Source organism: Vanellus vanellus (genome assembly GCF_965231255.1).
Source record: "Vanellus vanellus genome assembly, chromosome: 3".
In the NCBI taxonomy this organism is placed as follows: Eukaryota; Metazoa; Chordata; class Aves; order Charadriiformes; family Charadriidae; genus Vanellus; species Vanellus vanellus.
Genome location: NC_138907.1, coordinates 71,527,366 through 71,545,790, shown reverse-complemented (window position 1 = coordinate 71,545,790; position 18,425 = coordinate 71,527,366). Strand labels below are relative to the sequence as shown.

Sequence of the window (18,425 nt, the reverse complement as noted above, 5' to 3'; positions counted from 1 at the left end):
GCGCTGTCTTTTGGGGACCATTCAGGAAAGGATTCAGGTTCATCCAGCTGAGCTGACGCTTAGTTCCGTCCACTTACCTGTATTCATTTAACAAGTGCAGCCTACCAGAATTACTTTCAAGTTTGGAAAGGTCAAATAATTTACTCCGCTGGAGCAAAACAGGCATCTTAAGAAAGTCTGAGGGACTGAACTAGCTGACACTGGAGGACCAGAGTTGAAAACTGCAGTGGAGAGAGACTCAGAGCTAAGTAACTATATTTGTGGTACACACTTTTACTCTGGGTTGCAGTCCCATTCTCATATACCAGCCTCTTCTATCATCATGGTACATAAAATTGTTCAATTTTAGGAAGTTAAAATGATTCCATGGAAATCAAGTAGCTGAGTATTACTAAAACAGAATTCCTTAAATACTCTAAGTGGAACATATGCTAAAGTGTTCTTCTGGGTCATGGCCTATATTGAATTCTCTTCTTTCACAGTTGCAGCACTGGATATATTTAGATTCTTTTCTTACAGAATACAGACACTGAAATTTGGGTTACAGGAATAGATACTTGAAACAAGTATTTTGCTAGCCTAAGATGCTTTGAAGTTTTTTACTATTGAAACACCAATTGTGAACCAGCTGAATTTTGCATATTATTCACGTGCTAACTTCTGTATAGAAACCATTACACATCTATGTACATACATGGAGTTAGCTGCTCACAGACATACAGCTTGGAACTAGTCAGAGTGCTCAACACTGGAAAATTGGTGCTTACTTTGTACTTAAGCTGTATGAACCTGTCGTAGAGAATACGCTGCGTGGAAAGAAGAATTTTAACAGAAAATTAGAAAAACTGCGTAAGAAGACTAAAAGAAAGATTTAAAATGCAACTCAATTAAAAGCAGGATTAACATATTTGATCTATAATATGTAGGTCACTTACAGCCTTCATTTGCCTATGTATTATCTGGTTGCAGATTAACCAAGTTACAGATGCAGAAACACCTCTTTGCCACACACATGTGCCTAAACAATTGTGTTTAAACAATTGTTAGTCTAGGCTGTATGAGAGAGCTCTTCTGTAGTCAGTTCAGATATAGAAGATGAAGATGTAGATATGCCCTTGATTTTGTCAAATAAACCTTTCCACTTCTGAGCCAGCTCCCTATTTCTGACCATTATACACAGAACCAGAAACACTGGTTGGTGTGGGAGACCTTGCATCATATAAACTTTGGTCCAGAAGAATCTATTAGTTCTGTATTACACTTGACTCAGCCAGATAGGAGATAGCCCCTTTAGAGCTGTCTGGGGGTCTCTATGCCATGCTGTCCAGTAGTCCAGGGTTTTGGCAGGGTTACTATCTTAAGCACAGCTCAAGTTGGGAAAGCTCTGGTTCATTTTCTTGTTAGTATCTTGAAGATAGGTAATAGTCCTACTAAACTTTGGCTGAGCCTGTAAAGAGCAAATTAAGTGCTTCTGCATATTTTTCTCACTGAGACAGTTTATCCAGTTTCAACAATTATCCAGGCTATACCACCCTCCCATTAGCTCAGATAATGGGTACTGATGACAGTGCATTCTCTTAATCCACAGGGTAACAAAGTTATGGCCCTGAATCAGCAGAGTATTTTAAAACATGCTTAACTTTAAATGCAGACTAGTCTCACTGAAGTCAATAGAACTACTTAGTGCCTAAAATTAGGTACACACTTAATTACCTTGATAAATTACAGCGGCAAACTTCTATTAAGGCTAATCTGGTATTATAATGCATTAATCCCAATTTCCATTCCTGCAAGTGTGGCACAGGTAATAGCACCTTTTTCATCGGCATACAGCACTATCCTGAGCTTTTACAGAGCAAAGAAATTCATTTAGTACCAAGCAAAAAAAAGGTAACTTTGTTGTCTCTAAATTTTAGAACTTAATGAAGCAATTATTCATTCTTAGCCACTCTGCATATTAGAAAAAGGCAGGACCCCCACCTCCATCCTCCCCCCGTAACTTCATTGTGCATATAAATACAATTTAGGTACTTTGAATATAGAGAAAATTGGCCTCAGTCTTTTTTTCAGATGTCATTAAGAAGGCAATTTTCTTTGGGTCAGCCTTTCATCAGAAGCTCCAAGTAAGAGGTGGATGAACATGCTGAGGCGCATCTTTTGTTCTATAAATCAGGAAAGTTCAATTTGTTATCTGAAAGGCAATAAAGGACTAAATAGGTTTTGAGGTAGGGGACTGATTATTAGAATGTTCTCATTTAGAAAGATAAAGAGAATTAATTAAGCATTTTCTAAAATGAAGCTTATTTGCTATGATTCCTCATACAGCTATCTCCACCATATACCATCATTCTGATATAATACTGCATAGGCTGAGCTTGGATGCCCAACAGGAGTGGCAAACCAGTTCGCAAGGTGGTATATTTTACAAGAAATTTCCAAATCATTGATAGTACAGCTATGTGCAGGCCAGATGTAGTCGCCACTGAAGACAATGATCAGTTTTATACTAACTGACTACAGTGTGAATTATATCTAACTTTAGTTTTAAGTCATGAGTTACTAATCATACAGAAAATTTCTCCCAACTCAGAAAGTCCATGAACACAAATGCTTGGAGGAAGGGAGACTAGTCACTGGAAATGTCATATATGTTTGCACTATCCAAGATATCGTATTTAGTTATATGAACCTATGTCTGACCCACAGTGGCCACTTATCTGTTGTGCAGCATTCATATGATGGTGATCATATGAAATAATATAACTGCACTTGCAATAGTTAAAAATTACAACAGAGCAGTGCCTAGAACAGGTTTAAATTGCACTTTACCATCATGTATTCCAGATATCCTGTATCACACATACAAATAGGAATACATCAAGTTCTAGCAAATTACTAAGGACTGCCTTCCTATTCCTCTATTCTGTCTGCTGGTGCTCTATGTGTGATAAAGCCCATAAAAAGGAATTGAACAGAGATTTCTGTATGGATTTCTCCACCAGCTTAGCACAGGTTATATTTGTTGTGCTTACTGTGCACAAGCCCCCGACCCACCGCGGTGTGTGTGGGTTCCCCAGGGTCCACACAGCACAGATCAGTGAGGCTGAGCCCACTGGGATCCCAGGGCACTTGCTCTGAACTGGTTCGGGTAGAAATAGCAAGGGCTTAAACCGTCCTGCCATCTAGTGGGATCCTCAGCCTGCCAGGTAGTTTGTGCAAATAAGTGGAGGGAGACAGCTTAAGAGACCTCAAAACCAGATGGGAGGTAGCTGCTTGAGAGCGAAGTGCAAAGATGGTGCGAGCTGCCCTGGTGAGAGGTAGGTTGTCTCCAGCTAATCTGAGACAATAGGTTTTCTTCAAGGGTTTTGCTCAGGGTCCAGCACCTCGGTGTCTCTGTGTATTCAGAAAGTTGGGTGATGGCAAACAGGAGATGTTTCACATCACTGAGAATGCTGCTTCAATGGCTTATTTAAGCCTGGGAAAATAATGACAGCTGAAGCTTCCCCACTCCACCGGGCTGCCATTCAGAGATGTGCGGTGCTCCTTCCCACTGCCCCTTGTAGCTTCCTTCCTCGCCCAGTCACCAGGAGCGTGTGTGTGTCACATCTGATTCAGAGGCCCAGGACTCAGTGGAAACTCACTCAGCCTGGCCACAGAAAGATGCCAGGCTTGGGCACTGAGGGGTGAACTAGCCAAAAACATTTCCAATTTGTAAACTCTTGTTAAACAAGCTTGCAGCCTACCCAGGTTTAGATCCCTGTCCTGTGATTTGGGCTAGGGTGCCAATACTGCCATGACTGGTTTTGTCCTTTCTTAGGAAGAACTCCTAAAAGTTTCACCTTCCTCACCTGAAGCTGTTCTACTTGTTACGGGGTTGTTCAGCCTGGAGAAGAGAAGGCTCCAGGGAGACCTCATTGCAGCCTTTCATTACTCAAAGAGAAAAATAGGGACAGACTTTTTAGCAGGGCCTGTTGCGATAGGCAAACGGTAAACACTTTAAACTAAAAGAAGAAAGATTTAGACTAGATATAAGGAAGAAATTTTTTATAATGAGAGTGATGAGACACTGGAACAGGTTGCCCAGAGAGGTGGTAGATGCGCCATCCCTGGAAATATTCAAGGTCAGGTTGGACGGGGCTCTGAGCAACTTGATCTAGCTGAAGGTATCTCTGCTCACTGCAGGGGAGGTTGGAGTAGATGACCTTTTAAAGGTCACTTCCAACCCAAACTAATCTATGATATGCCAAGATGGCGAGGAGCAACAGGAGGCCTGAAGGCCATTGCTCTGCCCTGTCCTGTGCCATGTCCTAATGCCAGATCTCCAGATTTTAATGCAACACTTCCATTTGATAGGAAGTGGTTTTGTGGCTGGTGATGCAAAGCCTGGTTGCTGTGGGCTTTTCTGGATTAAACGTATATTCAGCAATTACTTCCAATATAAAGGGACCTGATGCGAGGATTTAGACAATCCTTACCAGTGCTTTATTCCTGGGATCTGCTGTGCAGCAACTGATGCTGTAAATCCAGTGCTTATCATACAATGTACAAAAAAGCTAATCTGTGAGAGACTAGTTTAACCTTCCTATATATTTTATTTTTGGGCATGTTTATAAATGATACATCAGTGGGGTAAACAAAAAGAAGGAGCACGTAAACTTCCATTAACCCCCAGCAGTGTTCCAGAAGTAGTTTTCTCATGGTACACCTAGTTTCCTAAGGGGACAGGAGCACCTTTTTCCCGCGGGCTCCGCAGCCCCCTGGCCGAAAGGCAGCCCGGCCACCCCCGGGCCCTGCCGGCGGCAGACAGGCGCTTCCCGCCGGGCGGGCACAAGATGGCGCCCGAGCCCGCGCCAGGCCCACGGCCGAGCCTTGGCCTGCCTCACAGCCGCCCCGCGGCTGGCAGCGCCTCGGCGATGGCAGAGTTTGGGCCTCCTTCGTTGTGAACCGTAGCCTGAAAAAAGAAGGGGGAGCTGTGGCAGCGCCCCGGCTGCCCCGGCGCCGGTGGGACGGACGAGACTCCCCGGAGCGCCGCGCGGTGCCGGAAGAGGGCGCCCCCGCCCGCCCGGCCGGCGTCGGGCTGGTCCTCGGCGGCCGCGTCCCACCGCTCGCGCCCCGGCACTGCCCCCAGGTCTGCCCCGGCGGCTCCATCCTCCGGACGGCTGGGAGGCGGCCGAGCTCCCCGCGCCTCCAAAAGAGTTGGGGAAGACGGGTGTGCAGTGTGCCGCCCTTTTGCCCCATCACACCCTTTCGGGCATCTTCTCCCTCCCCTCCGGGGCCCCTTTCACACGGACCACACCAGCGTCTGGCCGGCTAAATATGCAGTTTATTCACAATAACCGTTACTTCTTGCTCTCTGGCAGAGCTGTCACTCCTGCGCACCCCACGTTGCCCCCATGGCTGCCTCCACGCCCCAGCGGCCACCTGCCCGCAGCTGCCCAGCACGCCAGGCAGCCGGGCTCTCCTCAGCAGCCGCCCCGGCCTCCTCCAACTTCCAGAGGGCAGCGGTGGCTGACAATGGTGTCATATGCACCACGGAGGAAAAGTGCCCTTTCAGTGAAGAACGGGGAAGCTACCATACACGCATTCATGGGAGAGCTACAGGTTTTGAACCTGCTTGTTTCTCCCACCAATATTGTACCTGTCTTCTACTTTAATCGCTCAACAATCCCATCCCATTCCTTTCATCCCTCTGAATTTCTCGTCTAACTCCGTTCAAAGCTCACATCCATCTACTCACTTCCTTTCTTCAGTGCTCGTCCATTGCTTTGTTCACTTACATAGGCCCAGCATCAACTCTTAGTGTTTTAAACACCCGATATAAGAAACTAATCTCTTTAATTGACTCCATATTCGGTAAAACGAGATGGTAGAAGCACAACTCATTGCTATTCCTCCCAGCAAGTACTAGGTAGAGATCTTATATATCAGATAGACTCTTAGAGCCTTGAGCCAGTGCCTGAACAGTCTTTGTCTTGAGCACTGAGAGAGGGAAAGCTTCTCTAGAAATAAAATAGCATGTGATTACGCAAATAGAAATGGTGTCACAATATAAGAAACTGCTGAAATAAGTTTCTTTCAGGCATGTTCTTTCAAACAGCCTTTGAACTCTTGATTTTGCATCTTTTTTTTTTTAACATAGGCTGTTACTTCTAGGTAAATTTATAAAGGGTCAAATGAAATGCTGACATGTAAGAATGAGTATATTTAAGGGCAGGGGAGACAAAGGACAATGACATGGAGTTAAATGTGTGAAAGCTGTGCTGTGTTTCCTCTCCATAGCCTGTCTTTTAGCAGAACAGCTGAGCCACTCGTGGTGCGAGCGAGTCAGCCTGCTCTTATACCCTCTGCTGGCTCTGGACTCTGGATTTTCTGAGCTCTGGCTGCAGTGCTGATCAACCACTCAGGAAAGTTTCAAAGGTCTGGAGGAAGATGCTATTAGAAGCCTTGTTTAACTATTACAAGAGTGGTTAAGGATTTTGTGATACATAGTCTGGGTTATGTTTACCACCGCCACACTGAGGGGGAAATCTTTTGAAACGTGTACATGTGGATGTATAGAATTAAAGGAATAGTGGATGTATCTGCACTTCGCCACTGGCACTTGCTGCAAGACAGTCCAGGAAGTGAGTCCCATAATTATCCAGGCAGGGACTACTTGCTCGTTTTCTTTTCTGTGCATATCTGCGTCTTTTCCCATAGTAGACTCTGGCAAAGTATGAACCCACACTCAGCAAGTGGGATGTGTTTTTAAGTTTCCTGGTTTAGACTTGCCTATTGTGACCATCTCATGTGATTTCTTGCATAATCCAGGATATGGAACTTCTCTGAATTACTTCCTGCACCATGTCTAATAGCTGTGGTTGTTCACATAGTTTACAACTTGCAGGCTAGTAAGGTGGTTTGAAAGTTGGTCAAGGGATTAAGTCTCCTCGCAGCTAATATGCACTGCATTTTTAATATAAATTTCTCTAGGCTTAACTTCTAGTGACTGGAGTCTTGTATACCAGACTGAAGAGAATAGTCTTACTTCTGTTTCTCTGGGATTGTCTCCAAATGGCCAGGATGACTGAAGTTTACACCAAGTTTGTCTTGGTACTAGTCCCTATTTAAAGCTAGTAATGAATTATCTTAACCCTGCAGTGCTTCTAGTTGCTCTAGAATGTTGTGTTCCAGGAAGTTTACGTATTCAGACTCATGAAAGCTCAGAAATGACTTAACACTTGGTCACAAACCAATATGTAAAGCAGGGGTATAGTTGTACTCTTGAATGAATCAAGTTGGGTGTGTAATTCTATCTAGGTCACCCAGCATGAGGTTTCATTTCAAAAGCACCTCTGCCTGATCTGTGTCAGGCATTTTTTCATCAATGACAGGCCCATAAATTGATAATCTAATTAAATTATTTATCAAGACTGTGAAATTCAGACATTTCTCAGGGGTTTATTAACACTCCCTGTAACCCACTGCCAGTTTAGAACTTCAGAGGAAATAGGTTGCTCCAGGTGAGATATTCCAATTAGTGAAGACAAACCCAGAGGAATGTGGCTCCAGCTGCATCTGAGGGATCACTTTGGGCTCCAGCAGGCTGTGACTCTGTTCTGTCAGTCCATAGCTGAGTGGAAGAGAGGAGGACCCTGGGAATATCCAAATGCAGGTAATGAGCTGAGTTGTAATTTTGCATCTGTTTTCCAAATTCAGTAGTTATTTTCTTAAATTTGTAATTCAGTCAAATAATTTTTAAATATTAAAAAATATTTAATGTTTCAAATATTTTAATATTTTTTCAAATAATTTTACTTTTTGTCTAAATCACAGCTGGTATTGGGAGTGATTTCAGGATATCACAGCAAATGAGGTGCTTTGGCATGGACAAACAGAACGAAGGTGCATTGAGCTATTCCAAGAGTTTCTTAAATCCAGCCATGCAGACTGCAAAGCTGTCTTTTGTAAAACTGCAAAGATTTAGCTTGAGGCCAATTATACTGAATTCCAAATAGTCACACTTATTAAGTGTTAGACAACCTCCACAGTGTGCACTAGGGTTACAGAAAGAGAATATGACATTTAGAGATCACCTGTACCTTTAATACTGTAACGTTTGTATTGATGATGATAAAAATCATTCCCTACCTTTGTTATAATACAGAATCCTTGGACCTCAATACAGAGTGTGTTTCTGCTCCACTAATATTCTCACTGGGCTGCTCTGAACACCAAATCTACACAAGTTTTTCAGAATCTGTTGCAGCAAGTTAAATGCAAGTCAACTAATCTCCTTAAACCTGTGTGCTATTTTTCTGTTTATGCACATAATGATTGTTTTAACTTAGTTTTTTCTGCTTATTCATATGCCTTCTAAATTTCTCTGCGTTATTATTACCCCTGAAATAGTTTCTTATTTATAAGACTGTACTTCTTTCTTCCTCAGTGCATGACCTTACATTTGGCCATGCTGAAGTTTTAAGTCTGGAAAGCTAATTTCTTGTATTGATTTTACAATAACTAGATAGCTATTGTAAGTGACACCAAATATCTGATATTAGAGGCTTTCAAATAGTTTTTCTACTCTTAAACACAAAAGAAAGAAAAGACAAATATTAAAATAACCTAAGGCCTGAGGGGGCAAAGTTAAAAAAACCTGCATCTTCAATAAATAGAACTGGGAGCCAAGAAGGTGGCTGGCGTGGGCTAATTCTTTGAGGAGAGCCTCTGACTTGAGTCCTCTAAATGGTAAATATAGTAATATTAGACAACCCTCCAAGTTCCTTTAAGAAGCAGAGAAGACCCTGGAGATACTTAGTAGCATTTGCTTCCTTCTTTAAACCATTGTAGCCAGCTGTCCTCTCAGCTTAAACCAATCCGAATAAATGTCTAACAGTTCATAATGAGGTATTAGTGGGTATTTACTTTCCAGGACTCTCCTAATCTCATGTCACACCAATTTGTAACCTAAGAGAGAGTCTACAAGAATGAAATGCATGACCACTTCGTTTTCACCAATTAGCAAGAGACACCAGAATTAGACCTTAGCATGACTTGTGCTCTAATGTTAGCCTGTCCTGGTATTATTTCAGTTGAGCTTTTACAGCGGCAGGAAGCCTGCTGAACATGCTCCTAAGCTTTGCCTAAGGTATGCTGTGCTCTTAGAAGGGGTATGGTATAAACACCTTTTTCCTGCTCCTGCCTGTGTTATCTTGCAGCTTGCCTATCGTCTGGTCCGCAGTTCCAGCAAAGCCCTTCCCATGGCATTTACGCAGCACAAGACTGGATTCATACAGCTGCTTTGTACCTGGGGCCATTCTGTGACCACTTGCTTGTCCAGCTGCATAATTGGGCATCTTCTCCATAAGGCATTTCTCTTTTGTTTAAACTGGGATTTCTGAAGAGCTGCCCATCAATAGAGCAAACCTAGTGATTTTCTGTGACTCACCAACAGCACTGAGATAGTTTATTTTTATTAGGGGGGTCAGCAAATCTCTTAGACAGCTAGAGGGCATATGAGATAATTTTAGTTAAGGACATTCTACTGCCTTGTTTGACATTAGGTTTTTCTGCAGCACTAAAAATCAAATCACACTCAGCCCTGAAGAAACATCATCCCATCTGACACAATAGCTACTAAAATCTGGTCCTTTCTGTATTACACTGAGATCAAAGCTGCCCAGAAATTCACAGCAGGGCTTCAAACAAGGTTAAGATGTGCGGAGAATGCCCTAGTCTGCTGTCCGTAAATGGACGAAATCTCAGTTCTACTTTCCTACACATTATTTTCAACTTCCTTAATTCAAAAGTAGCCCTCTATATGTTTCAGGACGCTGAGAGATTACCAAAATGCCTAAATGAGTTAGGACCCTGAATCAGGTTGGCTTTCAATGGGATTCAATACCAAGAAGGCCTTTGAGTGCCTACATCTGCTTTCATACCAGGGGAGTTAGGCCCTGGTGTCACTGCTACCCTTTGTTGCACAAGATGCTCTGCAGTTCCAGAGTCTTTGTTGCCCCGAAGACAGAATTGAAGTCATCACTAAATTATCTGAAGGTCTTATAACATAGTATCCCCTTAACTACTGATCAAACTCTACAGAGTAATACATTATTCTTGGCTATTGTACTGCAAGGATGGTGAAAGGATAGGTTTAATTGAATTGGTGTAGCAAGAGTGCTCCTTCTGTGTTAGATCCACTGAGGGACACAGCAGAAGGATAGATAAACCTTCAAACATGAGCTGCGCCAATTTCACTACATTTCCATAACCAGAGTACTAAGCCCTTAGTGACTGGCTGCAGTGATTAGATGCTCAGCAGTTCCTGACATTGGTTACAAGGAATCTACACGACAGAACCTCTTGGTCAGACTTTTTTGCCACAGGAGCCTGGTGGCCATCCTGTGGTGCCTTTTTTTCTTTTTTTTTCCTGAACAAGTGATTTTTAGTTTTTTTCAAGGACCGAAAGAAGGCTAAATGAAGCTGAGCGCCTCATTCTCTGAATGTCTGAGGGCAGGCGATGCAAAGATGTAACGGAGGGGAAAGGTAGCCAAAAGCAGGTTTTGTGTCCTGTATTCAAAGGCTGAAGGTTAGAGCAGTCTGACACTCACCCTGGATGGCCTTTGGAAGCAGGGATTACTTATTACACAGGGATGTCTTGCCACAGCATTTTCATCTTTCAAGCAGGCCTTGCACAGAGGATTCAAATGTGCCTAGTTACGCTGCTCAGGTGGTGTAAAGAGTTTAGTGCAAATGAGCACGAGTCCCTGAGTGTTCAGAGAGGAATCTCCAGAGACGTCTTTCGTCACACAGGCACTTTACAGGGGAGTACGCAGTCTGTTAAAACCTTCAGACTCTGCTGACAGTGTAAAAGAACCTCCAAGCTGTTTTCATGTGCAGCAACCCAAAACGCACACCAGGTCAGCGTATTCTCTGTTCCAGCCAAAGTGGCAAAGCATTCCTATGGATCAGGAAGACTTGTACTAGCTGTTGACATTAACACAATTCTCACATAAGGATCCACAAGCAAATACAGGGCGTAAGATGCCATGAGAAACATTTTGGGCTGTGGCTCATCACCCCACAAGGTGTCAACAATGTAACATTTCCAACTGTTGATTTATCCTGCTCCCAAGTCATCACTAACACAGACAGGTGGGGTCTCACCATCATAAAACCTGGTGTGATGACTTTGGCAATCGTCTTAAGCAGCAGAAGGAATATGAACATTTTAGCAGACCCTGTTTTACATCTGAAGCATGGTGGAAAGTGTTAAAGAATATATTTTTCTTAACCCTAAGTACTTGTGTTAGCTAAGTGTGTTGAGAAATCCTGGTAGAACTGAGCCATCAGTGTGGGTACGATTGCTTAAATTCTGAAGGATCCTGAAGTGGCTTCCTCCTAAGGGCCAGGTTGCAGTGCTGTGTGGAAGACGGTGCAAGGCAGAAGTGTCCAGCTACCGGCAGTGGCACAGAATCACTTTCAGGAGTTTTATATCACACAAAGCCGTGAGGCTGGTTCTACACAACAAGCACAGAGACCAAGGAGCTTTCCTAGGGTTCTGTGCACACATCTGAGCCAGAAGGATCAGCAGAAGCTCCAGGGCTTCTGCAAACAGAATCCCTACAGAGCAGATAATTCCATCTGGCCAGTGATGAGGGAGGAGACACCACCAGTTCATGAGGATATTGCTAAAATCATTTAGGATTTAATATGATGCATCTCAGATGAAGTAGGTGAGTGGTGAGGTCAGTTTGCACGTACCTGCATGTCAGCTGCCTGGGTGCCGACATTGAAGCTCTGTCAGGCCATGGCTGCAGAGTTTGGCTACGGGTGGTGAACCCTACTAAATACTTGATAATCTTACTGTATTGAGGAAACACAACTCCCAAACTGAACTGGAGTCACGGATGATACCCATGCACAGTATCAACCCAGTGTGCCCCATGTCATGATAGTGCTAACCAAAGCATATTCCTCATTCATATAGAGGGTTTGAATGACGACAGAGGTTAGGTTAGTGGATATCTGTATGAGACGCACCAGTAAGGCTGGTATCCTGTGCAAACTCTGGAGATGTGGGACTACTCAACTTTGGCCAAAAAAAGGGACTTGATTCCTTTCAGCCTCATGAACAATTGGCGGTCTGTTATTTCAAGCGATGCTTTTGCTCTCCCTGGCTTTCTAAGCTCTAGCTGAGATGCCTCAGAAGTGCAGGTCAGAAGAGGAAATCAGACATCAACTGAGCAGCTGCAGGGGGGCACTTTGCACCTCTCTCGGTACTTCAAAGTATTTGGACGGAAGATGAAAGATAAATAGATGCACTAATTCATACCCTTAGATTATCAAGACTAATGACAATTGTGTTGTGTGGTAAAAGGAATTAGGATTGTATTCCTGGGGTTAATTCAGAGAAGGGTTAATTCTTTCTAAGGACAAGTGAAAAAGTGGCAAATTAAATTAAAATCCCATCATAAGCATCACTTGCCCTACTCCCAAAGAATGTGCCATACTACAAAAGCCTGAAAGAAACGCAAATGACAGCCAAAAACCAATCTGAAATTATTAGGAAAATACCCGAAATTGTTTATATTTTGTATGGCCAGACCACTGTTGAGCTTTGTTCTTACATCACAGCAATCTTCCACTTAGCCCCCCGAAGTTTCCTTAGGAGAGCTGAAAGAGCTGGATGCACGACTGGAACCCACCCAAGCCTGTAGGTCTGGAAAACTGCACGCGTCCCCATGGAGACAGGCTGCTTTCTAAAAAACAATAATAGTAATAAAATAATAAACCAACCCCCAAACCCACTTGAGATGTCGGTGGGAGCCCCTGGGGTGCCTCAGGTGAGGGAGGAGCAGTGCCGTAGGCAGCCATCTCCCTTTCCCTACCCGGGGACAACCCCACCACCACCGCGCCCCTTCCTCCTCCCGAAGGGGGAGGTCGCTCCCCGCCGTCCCCGCCGCCCCAGGCCCTGTCCTCGGGGGCGGGGGGCGGGGGTGGCGGAGGCGGATCACGGCTCTACCCGACCCCCCGCCGGTGCGGCGGCTTTAAATGCGGTGGGGGGAGACACGGCGGGGACGGCAGCGGCGCTTCCCGCTATCCGCTACCCGGTTTCGCAGGCGGCCGCCATGGTCGAGGCTTTCTGCGCCACCTGGAAGCTGGTGGACAGCCACAACTTCGACGAGTACATGAAGGCGCTGGGTAGGTACGGCCGGGCGGCAGCGGCACGTTCGGGAGAGATGGAATTTAGCACCATCCTGGGGGGAAAAACTTAAAAAAAAAAAAAAAAAAAAAAAAAAAAAGTGTTGGATGTGTTGAGGGGGGTACCTATGGATCCTTTAGGTATGAAGGCACAAACGAAGCAGAAAAAGTAGCATTTCACTGCGGTAGCAGGGGAGGAGGTTTCTGTACCTCGATGTGCGGGGAAAAACAAAAAAAAAGTTAAACCTGATGGATTTCCTTTTTTTTCCCCTTGATGGTCTAGGAGTGGGGTTTGCAACACGGCAGGTGGGGAATGTGACTAAACCCACTGTGATTATCAGCAGCGAGGGGGACAAAGTAGTGATCAGGACTCAGAGCACTTTCAAAAACACAGAAATCAGCTTTAAACTCGGAGAGGAATTTGATGAAACTACCCCCGATGACAGAAACTGCAAAGTAAGTGAAATCTGGGGCTGCAGTGGCTTCTTTTTTTTTCTCTTTTTCTTCCTCCCCACGACCGCCCCCGCCGCTGTATCTCTGGTAGGGTCAAAGGAAAAAAAAAAAAAAAAAAACACTAACTTCTGCTAGTGCCAGTTGTAGCACTGTAAGGGACAGGAAAAAAAGACAAGATTGCATCTTACTTGCCTGCTTATGCTGTGCCTTGTCTGAAGCAGTGCGTTTTGTTGCCAGCCCCCTGTCTGCTTTCCAGTGTTGAAGAGAATTGTGTTAGCTGCCCTCTTTTCTTTCCATCCAAACATAGTTTGGAGTAACTTTTTCCAGTTGAAATGGGAAAATACCTTCTTCCCAGCATCTTTGGGGGCTTAACGTAAATGTTTTCACCAAGCATATCTGAAACAGTGGTTCTTGTGAGACTGGAACTCACAGAAAACAATTTTTTTCATCCTTTGACACAAACAAGAATTGTACGGAGTTCATGCTTAAAATGAGGATGATTCATGGGCTTGGCTTTAAAATGGCTGGGACTACTTTATCATTCTACATCCACATCCATCTATTGAAGAGAATTCAATAGAATAGCGCATGTTGAATGTGTGAGCAGAATCCCAAATACCCCAAATAAATGCGTGTCTTTGTGTTTCTTGGTATCTCACAGTCGGTTGTGACCCTGGATGGAGACAAGCTAGTGCACGTACAGAAGTGGGACGGCAAAGAGACAAACTTTGTGAGAGAAATAAAGGATGGCAAAATGGTAATGGTAAGTATAAAGCTCGCTGAGCATTCACATACACCGCTAGCACTCCTCACATTTATCTCCTCAAGCTTTACAAACAGATAGTGTTACTTATACACAAACCCTTAAACTAATTGGTGGGGAAAGCTAGCAGAGATTTTCTCAAATATTTGGTTTGGTTTGTATCTTGTTTTACTGACAACTGAAAAATTGCTAGGGGTTTTAGGCAGGACAGCCTGTGGATTTTCTGAGTGTGTATGTTCTCTCTAGACTTTGTGTAAGTGCCCAGGCAGGAAAAAAAAAAGTCCTGATGAGCTGGAGAAGATACAAAATTCTTGATTATATAGGCAATGATCTGTTGCCAGTGCTAATTTAGATTTCTTTAAAAACTTGTTTAATATGTGCACGCATAAATAATATTTAATTACACAGAACAAGTATTTTCCTAGGAAAATAAAATTACAATATTGCAGGAGGTAATAGCATTTTCATATTTAATAATAAAGGGTTTATTTCTCCTATCTGGTTTTCTAAATACTTTGGAGAGTATCTGTATGGATGGAGACTTCCAGATAATTAAAACCTTAAACCGTACGGTCAGAGCAACATGATGTGCCAGGCGATTCAAGGGAAAATACATGCTTTGTTTTTGGAAACAGCTACACACCTATACAGAAACCAATTCCTTTGGAATTTGAACACGGCAAGTTGCCCTGTTCCACTTCAGGAAATACCTCCAAAGCTCACACAGTGTAGCTAGTGTTCTGCACAACTGCAGTAACTAAAATATTTGGTAGTTCTAGCTACATGAGTCCACAGAATGCATTTATTTTAGTTCAAAGTTCTCCTTAAGCATATGCCTATGCATAATAGTATAGAATATGGGCATATTTATATGGAATTTTAGATTGCACATTTTGCAATGTGATCAGCTTTGGAAAAGTAAGTGTTAAATATGTATTAGAACAATGCTGTATTTAAGAACTTACATTCACAAAATTAGAAAAGCTAAACCGTCATTTCTAGTCTTACTTTAGTTGTCTTTGTACATGTGCATGATGTGCTTCTTGGGTTTGAAAGCAGCAAGGAGAAAGTTATGTTTATTATGGGACCCATAACTTTTGAGGTTTTTCCACTTGTTCATTTAAAATACCAATAATTTAGACCAACTTGTTTTTTCTGTATAATGTAAAACAACCTTGCTCTCACATGGACTTGTGAATATGTGTTAAGTCATTACAGAAGACGGTCCAGCATCTAACGTGTCTGTCTTTTCCTTGGACTTGCAGACTCTCACCTTTGGTGATGTGGTTGCTGTTCGCCACTATGAGAAAGCGTAGAGTTTACCTGACCTCTGTCCAGATGTTACTTCTGCTGGATGGATTAATGTACCATCCATAATTGAGCGTAACTAAAATGCACATTTCTGGCATGAAAGGTTAATAAAGAGTTTTTGGGGGGTGTTGTTTTTTTTTTTTTAAAAAAAAATTTATGCCATCAAATTGGCAAGCTTGTGCTGTATAGTGAAACAGGTTAAATTTGGCATTAAATTTCTGAAACACTTGCCTCTCTTTTTTACACTAAATGGAACATATTTGAATTGTTTTGGAATGCAGATCAAACAGAAATTAAAAAGTTTTTTAAACGTGTGCTCCTTTTGCATTTAATCAGCTAATATTCCAGTGTTGTGGAGGGAGTTGTCAGATATTCCTTTTTCTGAGTGAAACAGCAGAAAAGCATGTGGTGCACAACGATGCACCAGCTTCCCTCTGTGATGTAGAGTATGTGGGATACGAAAAATTGCCCTCACTCTACTTCAGTGGCTACTTTTTGCTGGAGAAATCTAAAGCCCCTGTCTTTATATATGCAGGCAGAGAAGTGAGAGGCTCAAGCCAGTTTCAGCTCCTCTCTTCACTGGGAACTTCTTATCCAGTGCATGCGAAGGCCAATAGATAGACAGCCTATAGATAGATGTTGGGGGGGGATCCTGTAATGTTGGTTTTAATAGTTACGAGAGTTTTTCATTTGTTTTGGTGGGCTTTTTTGCTAATATACAAAAGATTGAAGTGTTTCACAGGATGGGAGGAAAGGACCACCATGACAAAGGGCATGACTGGGGGAACCTCAAGAATAAAGTTTATCTTTTATCAGTCTCCACAGCAGTGAGAGGAAAACAGTATAAGACAAACCTTCTGAGATTCCCCTCCCTGAGTTGTAGTTTCATAGTTAATTTGCATAGGAGATAACAGTTTGCACTGTGAGCAATTTAAAATAAAATTCTACTTGAAAGAGAGAAATGAAAACCTTATTCCTGAAGAATATTCCCAAAAAGACCAGGGTGGGAAACTGCCCTACACTTCAGATTGAAACAGGTTGCTGGCAGCATAGAGGAGATTGTTTGGAGGGTCCATGTTTTCTGACACAATGACTCAGTGGACCCCATGGAGGTGTAGCTACCTACAACCTTTAAAGCAAAGGCAGAGATGAGCTGTGGCGTTTTACTGGTAATTACTCCGGGGTGTGTGGGTGCAGAGGGCAGTGCAGGAGGGGTGTCCTGCGCAAATTCCCAGGCCTGATACTGCACTGTGCCATCCTTCAGATCTGCTAGGTGATATCATGGGAACTGGCTTCTTGCTTGCCTGGATAGTTAGGATGATACGAGTAGCTCATCTCACTGATCTGATAAAAGTTCAGACTCAACTATGGCACCTAACCAACACAAATGCAAGAGTTAATGTTCGCTTTACTTTTTCACAAAGAAGCTGCCTGAAAGGAACATCCAAGTCTGTTTTCTCTTGTGCAGAACACTAAGAGTCTTTAATTATGAACCACTATAAATATGTTTTATTTGGTGGATATTACAAGGTATGTTTAAATAGCATCTTCTGCCCTTTGGTTTTATTAGCTCATTTAATCCTCAGCTTCAGTACGTGATACAGCTTTCATCTCTCTCCCCTCTATTGCTGCCTGTTTGCCTGTGGGTGCCTTTGCCACGTGACTGTCCAGCCCAGCCACCCTTTCTCAGAAAAGCAGGAGCAGCTGCTTTTCCTTCGTCATTGGCGAAAAGACTTGGGTCCCCAGTACTGGCATTCATCTTCATGACAAGTGATTTGTGGGGTCATGAATTAAAAAAATTCCCTACATACATACGTTCTGTAAGTCACACAAAACCATCATGAAGCTTAGTGGTGAAGTATTTTGCTATTCTAAAAATGAGAAATATCAATGTCAAATTAGATAAGGGAGAGAAAAATGGAGAAGTGTGTGTGGCACTGCTCAGAGCAGGGGAAAAGCGAGGAAAATACTGACACAAGAGACTTCCAGCTGCTGGTAAAATGGCTGTGCAAAGCCCTGGAAAGCAGATGTGAACCAAACTGCACCGTGAGCGGCAGGATGGCTTGGGGACAGCTACGGGATCCCAGACATCGTTATTCTGGTCTGCTCCTAGAGCTGACACCGAGCGCTCTTCCTCACCAGAAACTACTCTGACTCCAGCAGTAGAGCCACTCCGCTACCATAAAGCCTTAGCAATGGAGGCTCAAATTCACAATACACCTCAGCGTTTTCCTTAAGCTGGGCTAGAGGTGTACTTAACGGCAGAGCTCATCAGCTGCTTTAATTTTAGAGCATGTTAAGTAACCAGGATCCATTTTTTACACATACACTGTGAGAAACCTTCCTTCCCAAAGATGCTCGACCCTCCTCCCCCGTGAGGTGCCCGAGCGCGGCCGGCTCGGGGCCGGGGCAGGCTGTGCCCAGGGCTGCCGGCATGGCTCGGCTCGGCTCGGCACAGGCCTCCATGGGACAGGCCCCCCGGGTGCCACAGGCCACCGGCCGAGCGGGGAAAGGAGCCTTCCCGCCTCACCTTCCTTCGAGGCCGCCTCAAATCTACTGCTGCCGTGAGTTTACCCCTTCCCGCGGCCAGGCTGGCTTCCTGCGAGGGGGTGGCTCCGACCTGGGGGTGGCACCTCCTCAAGGTCACCCCGGCACAGCCGCCTGAGGCGACAGCAACGGTCCTCCCCAACCCCCGCCACAGCGGGGCGCCCCG

The 18,425-nt window shown here is 43.9% G+C and overlaps 1 protein-coding gene across 1 annotated transcript; it reads left to right on the top strand.

The window, feature by feature from the left end:
• Positions 1 to 12,953: 12,953 nt before the first annotated feature.
• Positions 12,954 to 15,938, top strand: FABP7 (fatty acid binding protein 7). The gene is made up of 4 exons (XM_082481563.1): positions 12,954 to 13,185; positions 13,469 to 13,641; positions 14,300 to 14,401; positions 15,667 to 15,938. Exons 1-4 carry the CDS (start codon positions 13,113 to 13,115, stop codon positions 15,715 to 15,717), a joined length of 399 nt encoding a protein of 132 aa, XP_082337689.1. The 5' UTR covers positions 12,954 to 13,112; the 3' UTR covers positions 15,718 to 15,938.
• The last annotated feature ends 2,487 nt before the right edge of the window (positions 15,939 to 18,425 follow it).